The 13153-nt window shown below is 40.0% G+C and overlaps 1 protein-coding gene across 1 annotated transcript in view; it reads right to left on the bottom strand.

The window, feature by feature from the left end:
* Positions 1-13153, bottom strand: part of ptprc (protein tyrosine phosphatase, receptor type C) — a 40335-nt gene that overhangs the window by 15511 nt on the left and 11671 nt on the right. The window contains exons 7-12 of the mRNA XM_031901338.1: positions 7276-7336; positions 6644-6752; positions 3119-3150; positions 1813-1922; positions 873-963; positions 82-158 (exon numbers count right to left, since the gene is read on the bottom strand). Coding sequence (XP_031757198.1) covers positions 82-158; positions 873-963; positions 1813-1922; positions 3119-3150; positions 6644-6752; positions 7276-7336 — 480 coding nt within the window. The remainder of the gene's footprint in view (positions 1-81; positions 159-872; positions 964-1812; positions 1923-3118; positions 3151-6643; positions 6753-7275; positions 7337-13153) is intronic.

Raw genomic sequence — 13153 nt, 5'->3', positions numbered from 1 at the left:
ATAAGGTAAATATAAGCAAAATGATTGTAAATTATTGTAAATACATAAAACACAGATTTAAAAAGGCTTTCAGGGTCTTACATTAACATAACTGGCATTGATGTAATCTGATCCCGGCTCTCCCTGTATCCCAGACAGAACCACCCGATTATCATCGTCTGAAAGATAAGATCAGCTTGTATTAGTTGTAATTTTTGATTTGGATTTGGCTAATAAGATTTGTAATATTTGCTACCATAATACTAACAACACCTTCTGCATATTCATATCAAAATGAGTATATTATAAAGCAAAATGGCCAAAACCTTTCCAAAAGTTTCTGTTTTCTTCCATAGGGACACTTCTTAAAGTAAAACAAACAATATACACCCAAATACCATTTCCTCCTAGTTGCTGGGATAATGAGCTCTGTAATCAGAGAACAGGTATGAGGGGGGCTTCACTTTTGACCTGTTGGGTTGATGATGTTGGGGAGGGGACAGTGGGGAGGTAGTTAAAGATCCATGGGGGGGTTGGTTCAAATTTAAAGGCCATTTTGAATTAAACATGCCAACTTTCTAGATATATAGACTTGTTAGCAGTCAAATATTTGTGATAATAACTATAGCCAATGGGGGGGTTTAAAAACTTCCAGTTGTCAACAAATATTTCACCAAAGGAAGGAGAGGCAGTTGAAAAAGCAGGGAATATTCTCCTCTACTCTTTTTCATGTAAACACAAAAAATAACTTCACCCAAGATGACACTTTTGTCCACATCACTACATTATGCATTGTTCTGAACACTATGGTTTTATGAGTATCTATTTCTATGACCTTGCAAATATGTAGAATGCCCTGTTAATGCTAAGTAATAAGTTCACTGAGTACTTACATGGCAAAATATCAATATATCGATTCTTAGATTGGTTGGAGGATTTTCTGGCTTCTTTAATGCTGAATTTGCTAAACACACGGGGGATGCTCTGAAAAAGAGCAATGGGGACATATATCATGTCAGGTATTATGTTGTGTTAATAAATAATTATTAAAATAAATGATATATGCACAAAGCTTACAGGCAAAAATAATGTTCATTTTACAATTTTCATAGTAAAAAAAATGATGGCTGATCATTTGATTATTCAAGGATGTACCCAGTGTTTGGCTGCTGAGCACACCCAGACAGCTTTGATGAAAGGTGTTGAGTGTGACACCTACAAAGAGTTGGTACAGTCTGAGTGTCTGAGTACAACTTCACACCAGGAGACCTGACCTATATTTGTGAACAATTCGGTGGCATCTAGCCAATATCAACGTTGATACAATACATTTATTGTTAATAAATTCATATCAGTTTTATGATAGGTAGGTTTGCACCCCCTCTTGTTTTCTACATTTTCCAGCGTTCATTAATGGTTCCAGCTGGCCAAAAGCATTATTTATTGTATAATTAGCAGGAGATGAAAACAAGAGGGGGGATCAGACTGATTTGTGGCAATAAATGCCAGTGCTGTAACAAGAAATTATGACACCCCAATGTTAAGACCCATTTTAAAAGCCTATGAAGCTGCACATTGCTAATGCAGGCACAACGTAATCATTTTACTATACATCCAACATTACCAGCTAGAAATGTGGACATTTCAGACCTTGCCTTCATCTACACTGGTCATGCCAAAACTCAGTTATAAAAGATGGTACATGTTGTATAGCAGTTGAAATTAAAATAATAATTTTTTTTTAATTCCTGAAAGTCAAAATTGGTATGAAATTAAACCAGAGACAGGTCATAAAAAGATCCATTAAAAACTGTTCCCCAATGAGAAATATACCTGAAATTCATCAAGAAACAAGCGTCCTTCATCTGCATTCTTTTTTTTATATGTTTCCAACAGCACTTCCACAGGGATGGGGTCAATATTGAGCAGCTGCTTCTCATCATCTATACAAGCAAATAAGAAAGGAAATGAACTCAAGGGATCAGTAAGAGGGAACTGATGGTCACTCCCATGTTTTGAGGGCACTGTGTATGAACTCTTTCAATAACTATTTGTCTATAATTGTTTTGATAACAATGCTATGCATCTAGTTTTTATTTTCATTATATTGTAATATAGGTCCACTTGAGCACTGTACTCTTTACCTGCAGTATTACTTTATTATGATTTATTTTAATTATTACTTTATTGTTGCTGTGAAGTGTGATCTACAGTATTTAGCAGAAATAGATCTAAAAGTAGAATAGAATAGAAACTGGTATAGGCTGTACAGGGTAATGGGCCATGTTTATGCTTCTCTGAGGCTGATTGTACCCATCCTGCCCATAGCTTTTTCATTAATTAACATATAAACATATAATGTGACATGTTCTGGCGCAGATGTGAATAATCATAAAATGTGAATAATCAGGGACATTTGTGGAAAATGCAGCTACAAGGTCTTCACTGCAAGTTTTAATCTGACTCAAAGTGCAGATTTCAGGTATTCTAAAGCATTTTCTGAACTTTTGCAGCCCTTAGTGCTCTAGCACTTGTGTTTGGGGTCATTGTAAATGACCCCTTATACACCTTCCCTAATTTCCATTACACATTCTACCCTCACTTTTGCTGCTTCGGTGTCTTGTTTTTATTTTCTTATATTACACTGACACCTTTCTTCTTCTAAAGTGTCTCCCCTTAGTTTGCTGCCTCTGCTAAATTATCTCCTTCTTATTCCTCAGTATCAAATTAACCTGGAAGGATATGTAAATTGCATTTCATTTCAAGGCTCATTCACGTGTTCCCCATGCTTGGACCATAAGGGGTGTATTAACATTGGAGACAAACATCATTGGCCCATAGCAACCAATCAGATCTTTTGTTTTTAAACTTATAGGCGACAGTTCAAATCTAATTGCTGATTGGATGCTATGGGCAACATCACCATGTTGTTTGTCTCCAATGTTCATTAATACACCCCTAAGTTTGTTGCTTAATAGGGGGCATACAGTTACCTTTCTGAGTGCCAGCTTTGGTTCAAGCTAATTAAAGAAAATCTGGGAAACCTGCTCAGTATAATTTCTTTGGCAGCAAGTCTTTCCTGACCATAACCCAATCTAAAACTGCTGGTCAGACAGACAAATAGAAAAATGAGGATTACCTTGGTTAACAAGTGGCAAGATCTCACACTGGCTGTTGGAATTAAAAAAAAAATAAACACATGACAAAAGATAAACAACCTAAAATGTGTAAATTACAACATTACTAATATATCTACACAAAAAGGGAAGGGGGAAAAAATAAAGAAAAGACACTTTAATGCTAATATTTCTACAGGGAGATAGCAGATTTATTCTAGGATGGTAATTACTATTATTTACATGTATTTATAAAGTGCCAATATATTACACAGAACTGTTCAATAAATGGGTGTATACAATGAACACAGAGAATACATACTTAAATACAACCGATACAAGTGGTAAAGATGGACCTGCTCAAAAGAGCTAATAACAGAGAGTGGAACAAATCTGTAGAACACCTGCTTGATATTTTGGATGATCTGTGGCTTCACCCACTTTGAATGAATCTTTTTAGTCAGCTGTAAAATACTCCAACAAACATACTTAAATGGTAAATGCTATGTATTTTCTTGTTGTAGTAACAAAGATGAATGGAAATGCAGTGATGTTAGGTGGAACTGATCACTATGCTTAATGTCTACAACAGGTTTCCATTCTAAGAGCACAAAAGGTTAGGTCATAGGCTGCAACATATGGATAACAAATTTATCCTTTATTTTACAACAGGGGTTTCCAAATTGCAGCACTCACTACAGCTACCAGGATCACAGTTCGGAGTTTTGGTTCAATAACTGCTGAAGGACAGTAAGTTAAACATGGCTATTTTAGAACCCAAGTAATAAATAAGTACTATTATAGCCAATAATATATAATGAAAAAAGTTAGGGTTGTGTATTACAAATACAACCTTCTATTCTATTGTCTTATGAATATGTGTCAAGCACAAAATAATACAGTATGTTGCGTTACAAAAAAATGCAATAAACTTAACTCAATAAAATGAAATTCTAAAGGGACAAACAGGCAGAATATAATGAAATTAGCTAAAGGGTTTAGGTGTGCTCAAAGCTGCATCTCAAACACGTGTCAAATGCACAAAAAAAGCCCCTGTGTAAGAGCCCTTACTCTATAGCAGTGCTGTCCAACTTCTGTGGTGCTGAGGGCCGGAATTTCTCTAGCATACATGGTGGAGGGCTGCTAATGGAAGCCAGTTTTGACCACTTCCCTTTTTAATCCACCCCCACTTCAAACCACACCCATTTTATCACAATGGTGGTAGTGCAGCAAAAACCCAAATGCTTGGTCCTCACTGCAGGATATCTACCGTCATTCATTTGTGAAAGAATTATATTATGTCATATTAAGACATACCCTTAAATCCATATGTGGATAGCACAGCAACCCCAACACATAATTACACACCTTAGGGACCATTTCATGGCTGCTAATAAACTCCCAGAACAAACCCCTGCCAGGTTCACCTCCCACAGGCAGCATAGGGCAGGCAGGGTATGGCACACACAGGCAGCACTCTGCCTGCCCTATGCTTCCTGTGTGTGCCATACTCTGCCTGCCCTATACTGCCAGTGTGTGCCATACTCTGTCCTACGCTGTCTGTGTGTGCCATACCCTTCCTGCCCTACCCTGTCTGTGTGTGCCATACCCTCACTGCCCTACCCTGTCTGTGTGTGCCATACCCTCCCTGCCCTACCCTGTCTGTGTGTGCCATACCCTCCCTGCCCTACCCTGTCTGTGTGTGACATACCCTCACTGCCCTACCCTGTCTGTGTGTGCCATACCCTCCCTGCCCTACCCTGTCTGTGTATGCCATACCCTCCCTGCCCTATCCTGTCTGTGTGTGCCATACCCTCACTGCCCTATGCTGCCTGTGTGTGCCATACTCTGCCTGCCCTACCTGTGTGTGCCATACTCTGCCTGCCCTACCTGTGTGTGCCATACTCTGCCTGCCCTACTTGTGTGTGCCATACTCTGCCTGCCCTACTTGTGTGTGCCATACTCTGCCTGCCCTACCTGTGTGTGCCATACACACAGGCAGCATAGCCCAGGCAGTACATACAATGTTTGAGGTGTGATCAGGTGATTACAGCCTGAGCCTGAGGTGTGAACACTGCAGTGGGTGAACAATGTAGGGATTAAAAGGTGTGAACAACCTAGGGGATTACATTTTTAAACAATACAGGGGTTTACATCCTGAATCTGAGGTGAGAACCATGCAGGGGGCCAGTTAATCTCAGTACTGATACCATTTAATGCTTACACAATGGTAAGCCATCAAAGCAGCCAGACAGGTGGGGGTCCACACAGAGGGGGGTCGCTGGCCGCCAGTTTGACAGCACTGCTCTATAGTAAAAACTATCGACCTATAGCAAATCAAAAAAATGAACTTGGCCCTTATAATTTCACAAGAATGAAATAGCCAAGAGTTCTCAATTTATGATGTTTGTTTATATTAAAACTAATCATGAGCAAATCTGTGTGTGAAACACACAATAAGTCAATAGGTTTTTTTTCACGCAAAATGCATTGATATGTAGGGATCCCCAGATTTGGGCCCCTGAGGTGGGTTCCCCTTTAGACAGGCACTAGAGGGTTATGGACACCTATGTAATTCTAACCAGCCACCACTAGGTGGGGTGCTGGGATATAAAAGGGGATGCAGCCATGTGCTGTTAGGTTTTAGTCCTGGAACCTCCCTCTGGTAAAGAGGTGTACAACAGGCTTGTGTTCTAGTGTAGGAGATACTCTAATAGATCGCTCTAGGAGTGACAGGCAGGCTAGAGAGAATGGGCAGAGATAGCCCCACCAGGAGTGAGAGGGGTTAAGATCCCCCAGTGATCATGGCTGGAGTTCAGGACCTGTAGTGTTTAGTAAGGGGAGCCAAGTCATCACCTGGGAGGTTCCTTATAAAGGGTGCCCTACCGGGGGTACTCCCGCCAGATGTTTGACTTGAGCTGTCTATGTGACATCCCCTAAATATTCTGCCTGCAACAATAAACAAGTTCATCTGGTTCATCATAATAACCGGTGTCGTGACTATTCATATACAGAGGATCCTCAACTGCCTGGTAAGCAGCTACCCCAAGGGAGGGGCAGGGTACCGGGAGTTGCAGGGAGTCATTGTCCAAGGAGGACATATATTGGAGTTTTCCTAGGGAGGGACAATATAGTTTCAACTATACCTACCCTGGGTGGAGGCACACCATTCAACAATAATATACCTGTCCCCCATTATAAGCGGGGGCTCAGGTCTCCTGTAGCGCTACACACAAGAGATTGCATGTTAACAGTATACAGTAGCCAAGAAAGGGTTACAGAAGTCAATAAGCTTTGTTTTAGTTTAAACTGTATTGAAGTCAATGGGCTTTTTTCCCGTAAAATGCATTGAAGTTAGTGGATGTATTTTTGTGGCTTTTTTTTCCCCACACAAAATGCATTGAAGTCAATGTGTGTTTTTCACTGAATTTTTGCAGCAAAATTTTTTGTGGGGAAATTTTTACCTGGATTTGTGAAAAAAATAGCTGATGCCACAGAATTTGAATGCAAATTCCCACCTTGCAAAAAAATTCCCATTCATAATTTACCTTGATGAACCTCTCTGTAGCTTGTAAATTTTAAAAAGAACCAGGAGCAAGGCTAATGTCGTAATAATAATGAAGAAGACCAGGAAACCAATGAGAGCCTTATCGTTATCTGCAAAGGACAAGGATAAAACTGGGTTATTTAAACAGCTGGTGTTAATTTTATTTATTTATTACAATGTATTTTTGGTTTTTAACTTTTTTTTTTTCGTTTAGCAGCTCTCAAGTTTGCAGTTTTAGTAGCAATCTGGTTGCTGTGATCCAGTTTACCCTATAAATCATGCAGAGGTTTCAGTGATGGGCTGGAATGTGAAAAGCAGAGGGCCTGAACAGAAAGGTACGTAATAAAAATAACAATTACAATAAAACCCTCACCTAAAGGTTGAAAAGATGAAGGAATGAAGAATAATAACTATTAAAAAGTTGCATTGAAATTGATTTTATTTTTCTCTGTAATAATGAAACAGTACCTTGTACTTCATCCTAATTAAGATATAATTAATCCTTATTTAATAAATTATTTAAAAAACAAACATTTAACGTTAAAAGAATAGTTAGAATATATTTGCAACATAAGTTTTATTTACTTCTCTTATTCTGAAATAGGTATGTGGTGCTCATTTAAATACACTTACATTTAGTTTTTATACTAACTTCTGTTGAAAGGCCAAATTCTTTTCCATTGAATGGAGTAAGCTGTCAACAAAACAAAAGTAACATTTGTAACAGTAAGCTTATAGCAATGCATCTATAGTTATCCAAGTAGCAGTTATGTATTTCTCAAAAAATGACTAAAATTAAAATCACTGGAAGGTGCCAAATGTTAGGCATCCATCAGTAACTCTAATCAGAGCCGCCATCAGAAACTTTGGGGCCCCATACAACTTATTTATATGGAGCCCCTCATTAACACAAGCAAGCAGTACCAAAACTTTGGCCACACCCCTTTTGTGTACAATATAAACATTTGATGTTACTCTATAATAAGCAGTTCTTATAAAAGTGGAGTTTGCCCTTTCTATAAACCCTATATTCCTTCCTGTCCCTGCTGCGCTGTCATTGCTTAATATGAAAGTTAAATTGTGTAAGCGTAGGGGCCCAATGATGTTGCTGTGGGGCCCAATAACCAGTCATTCCCACTGTGGAAAGTTCATGTAAAAGACGCTCATATAATTTGTAAATAGCTGCCAACATAAACAGCTGACATTAAATAAAGAGTCCATATAAATAGTTAAAATGAATAATTAATGTGCTAATAAGTCATTCAGTTTATCAGGGGGAGTGGGATTTACCTTAAGTTTTTTAATTCATTGGTCAGTGGAATTTGTCCCTGGGAAGTTTCTCTGCACTGTATTTTGCTTAACACACAAGTTTTGGAAATTTCTATACAGTTTTTGCAGAAGTTGCACAAATTTCATAAGGTTTACCATAACATTATATGTATGTATGTATGTATGCACATCTTTATTTATAAAACGCTACTTATGTACGCAGCGCTGTACTGTAGAATATATTAATACAAACAGAGGGTTATTAAGATAATAATAGATAAATACAAAGTATAACAGTAAATACAAATAAATACAAGATACAGTTGCAATAAGTTAAGAGTCAAAGACACAAGAGGATGGTGGTCCCTGCCCCGTAGAGCTTACAATCTATATGGGAGGGTAACTTACAGACACAAATAGGCAAATATAAGTGCTGTAGGTCACAGTGGGTGTCATTACAATATAAGTGCTAGTTCCCAGATCAAAAGGTAGTCTTTAAGTTTAGTTTTAAAAAGACTGAGGGAGGATTCTCTCCGGAGGAAATCAGGGAGGGCATTTCAAATGTAAGGGGCAGCAAGCCTGTCAGTTATAGATTCTAATGCTAATGGACTCCTGCTGCACAAATATGGCAGCCCCCTAATAGGGGAACATAGTGATCAAATAAGTAATGTAAAAACACTGGGCAAATATTTTTAAGGCAAAATTATAAGTGGCTTGCAAAGACAATTTTATGATGTAGAAAATGTATCATTTCTGGTGTCAGTATGTCTTTAAGGTGGAAAACCTCAATAGTAGTGGGGGTGCTCTGTGAGGAATGGAGGAGTCGGCCAGGAACGTATGGAGACACAAGAGGCTATTGTGATACTAAAATTTACAGTTAGTATTGATGTTGGTATATATGGTTTATATATGTGAGTGTATAGATAGGTCAGTATAGGTTTGTGTGTGTTGGGTTTACTTGGAATGGTTGAACTTGATTGAATCTGGTCTTTTTTCAACCCTATGTAACTATGTAGCAAGAGAGGAGATGTAGTGAGGAGCAGAGGAATGGAGGGCTTTGAAGGTTAAGAGAAGGAGTTTGTAAGATATTCTTTTTTAATGAGAAGCCACGATAAGGACGTTAGAAGTGGAAGGGCCTGAAGATTTTCTGGCAGCAATATTTAATATAGACTGTAGTGGGGAGAGATGGAAACTAGGGAGGCCTGTTAGTAGCAGGTTACAGTAGTCAAGTCAGGATAGCGTGCATGAGCAGCCTAGCTGTTGCAGTAGAAAGACAGGGACGGATTTTGGCAATATTGCATAAGAAAAAGTGACAGGTTTTGGCATGTGTGCAACTTTTGCGATGCAGCCAGGCCCCCTTTACAAAGAAAATTTCACCAGACCCGGTAAAACAGTACTCACATTCCCCCCCACATGGTACCCCTGATTCTAATTGCTTATCTTATACACTGGACCGGTGCTCCTGAGAAGACAGGAAAAGCCGAAGAAGATGGTTACAATGGAGCTCTACTGTAATACCCCAGGTTGCTGGTTTTTCTAGCAAACAGGAGCACTGGCCGGGGGTATCAGATAAGCAATTATATTCACTGGGGCACCTTTGACACCCCAAAATGATTTTAACTTTGGTTCCCCCCCACAGTGATTTTCATCTTTAAAAGTATATATTAAAGTACAGGTATGAGATCTGGTATGTCTTATCCAGAAAGCACAGAGGGCTGTAGAGAATTTGCTGTAGTGTTCAATATAAACCAACAATTCTTTATTTCTGACTGATTTGCATTTTCCCTTCTTGTTGATATTAATTAAGCTTGCCTAACTGCATGTTTATTGTAGTAGCCAGCCTCTTGCTTACTTTAAAAGTTTGTGTGGAAGCAATCAGTACTGTTGGGTTTTTTAAGGTACAGTCCATTTGAAGTAATCTTTAATGATTTTAAAGATTTGAATTAATGGACTATGGGGCACATTTACTAATCCACGAACGTCCGAAAAGCGTCCGAATGCGTTTTTTCGTAATGATCGTTATTTTGCGATTTTTTCGTAAATTGTCGCGACTTTTTCTTAGCCATTACGACTTGCTCGTAAATTGTAGCGACTTTTTCGTAGCCATTACGACTTGCTCGTAAATTGTCGTGACTTTTTCGTAGCCGTCGCGCCAAGTACAAAAGTTTCAGATTCATTAAAGCTTCAGTATCGTGACTTTCCTTGGGCCAGGTTGGAGCTGCAGAGTGCCATTGAGCCCTATGGGAGGCTTTCCTTGGGCCGGGTTGGAGCTGCAGAGTGCCATTGAGCCCTATGGGAGATTTTCCTTGGGCCGGGTTGGAGCTGCAGAGTGCCATTGAGTCCTATGAGAGGCTTTCCTTGGGCCAGGTTGGAGCTGCAGAGTGCCATTGAGTCCTATGGGAGACTTTCCTTGGGCCAGGTTGGAGCTGCAGAGTGCCATTGAGCCCTATGGGAGGCTTTCCTTAGGCCAGGTTGGAGCTGCAGAGTGCCATTGAGCCCTATGGGAGACTTTCCTTGGGCCAGGTTGAAGCTGCAGAGTGCCATTGAGCCCTATGGGAGACTTTCCTTGGGCCAGGTTGGAGCTGCAGAGTGCCATTGAGCCCTATGGGAGGCTTTCCTTGGGCCAGGTTGGAGCTGCAGAGTGCCATTGAGCCCTATGGGAGACTTTCCTTGGGCCGGGTTGGAGCTGCAGAGTGCCATTGAGCCCTATGGGAGACTTTCCTTGGGCCAGGTTGGAGCTGCAGAGTGCCATTGAGCCCTATGGGAGACTTTCCTTGGGCCAGGTTGGAGCTGCAGAGTGCCATTGAGTCCTATGGAGGCTTCCAAAATCATGCATAGTTGCAAAGGTTTGCCCACTGTTTACAAGCGCTCAATACGAAAAAGTCGCGACAATATACGAGCAAGTCATAATGGCTGCGAAAAAGTCGCGACAATTTACAAAAAAATCGCAAAATGTTCGTTTCCAATCCGATTTTTTCCCATTCGGGATTTGGATTCGTGGATTTGTAAATCAGCCCCTATGTGTAGCAAGGTTTATTGTTAGTTTCTCTAGTATAAGGATACATAACTGGGTAAAATCTTTATTATGCCTGGTTTAAAATGTGACAGGTTTAAAGGTTTTTTATGATTAATTGACTGATGCATTTGGAACATCATGATTTTTTAAGTTCTGAATCCCTATGCATTTTCATTCTTGGAAAACAATAACGTGTTTAAGTTTCACTTGAAACTGGGTGTAACAGAAAACAATGATGGTATTAACTTCTCCTTGAAACTGGGTATAACAGAAAACAATGATGGGATTAACTTCTCCTTGAAACTGGGTGTAACAGAAAACAATGATGGGATTAATTTCTCCTTGAAACTGGGTGTAACAGAAAACAATGATGGGATTAACTTCTCCTTGAAACTGGGTGTAACAGAAAACAATGATGGTATTAACTTCTCCTTGAAACTGGGTGTATCAGAAAACAATGATGGGATTAACTTCTTGAAACTGGGTGTAACAGAAAACAATGATGGGATTAACTTCTCCTTGAAACTGGGTGTAACAGAAAACAATGATGGGATTAACTTCTCCTTGAAACTGGGTGTAACAGAAAACAATGATGGGAATAAGTTCTCCTTGAAAATGTGTCAAGGACAGGCTGTCATTGACTATTCTATTCCTCTACTATTATAAGCATCCATAGGACTCAATAGTACTTGACAGATCAAACCTGTTTTTTTAGGTTAGAAAAAGTGGCCGGAGCCACCAACCATCAGATGTCACTAATTGACTTTCAGTGGAGAAATTTAAATTGCTGCCATTGAGACACTATTAAAACCAGGGTCCCCAAACTTTGCTCAGTGGTTTTTACTACATAACTGTGGTCCAAGGTTAGAAAAACTGGGTGGAGCCAACAACAGCCAATCAGATTTCATTCAGTGACTTCATGTTTTTCAAACCAACATGAAGGTTGTACTTAAACTTCCCTTTCTAGTTTGTTATGTGTTTTCACAAGTGTAGGGGATCAGAGAACTCTTTCCCCTGTTTTTCTATCTGTGATGTCATCCAGCCCAGTTACACTTCTGGGAATAGAGAAGGGCCCAGGGAGTGCCTTGCTTTGGAGCCAAAACCACAGGGTGGGCCAGCAGAGGTTATAGGGGAGCCTTGCTGCAGCAACCAGACAGAGCAAGATCCAGAGAGTAGCCATAGAGAGTTAAAGACTGAGTGTGCTTGGCTCTGCATTGAGCTCCAGCCATATAAAGGGAGAGATCTGCTTAGCTGCTGTTGGGTGCCTTTATCTCTGTGTGAGTTCTTGGTGAGTGATCCATCTGAGGGAGATGTGTCTACAAAGGCCCCATTGTGTGTCCCCTGTGTGAGGACAGGTGTTTCTCAAATGCCTGCAACGTGGGAGCAACTGCCTATCAAAATGGAGAGGTACTTGTGGGCAGGTAGCACTACCTGAGAAAACTAAAGATCTCTTGGGGAAGGGACTTTGCCAGAGACTGAACTGGGCAAGGGTATTTCCACCAGTAGGAAGTGTGGGACCGTGTCCTGGGAGAGACTGAGTCAAGAGTTGGCTAATTCACACAGGTTTCCCAAAGGAGGGTTTATACTGTTGCTTCCGGGGCTTGTATTTATTATCATACTTTGTACTGTTATTAACTGTTATTAATTTATTTATGTGCTGTGTACATAAGTAGTGTCAGGAAAACGCTACTCACAGACGCGCCTGACACCAGGACGGGGTACAAGGGGTTACACTCAGTCACCTTTCACACAGGTTAGACTAACATCAAGCACCCCCAAACACACCACCGCCCCAAATACAACTATTTCGCTGCCACCATCTATCATTAACAGGCGATAGAAACCTGATTACATAAATGTATCACACACAAACTTTCTTACTGCAGTTAGGGTTAGTTCTCACTAATTTAACAGCACACTAGCAGCCACAGGGTTAAAATTACAGTCAAACCCACCCCCCTGCTAGCAGCCCACTAGTTAATTAGCATCTACACAGAATCTCTACCCAATACACATACACACAACCCAACAGTTGATACACCTAGGCCTGAGCAGTCATACAAGGTACGTGGGAATTGATATAGAGCCAAAGGACTAAACTTATTAAATTTTATATTTAATATTACCAGGGTAAACAGTGCAGTTTTAAAAAGATGTTACAGAAGAGAAAAATACATGCAAAACAGTCAATAAAATAAACTGGGATAAAAACACAGAGAAATCCTA

The sequence above is a fragment of the Xenopus tropicalis genome, chromosome 4 (genome assembly GCF_000004195.4).
Source record: "Xenopus tropicalis strain Nigerian chromosome 4, UCB_Xtro_10.0, whole genome shotgun sequence".
NCBI lineage: Eukaryota > Metazoa > Chordata > Amphibia > Anura > Pipidae > Xenopus > Xenopus tropicalis.
Note: the sequence above shows the minus strand (reverse complement) of the source record. Positions and strands in the feature narration are given on the sequence as shown.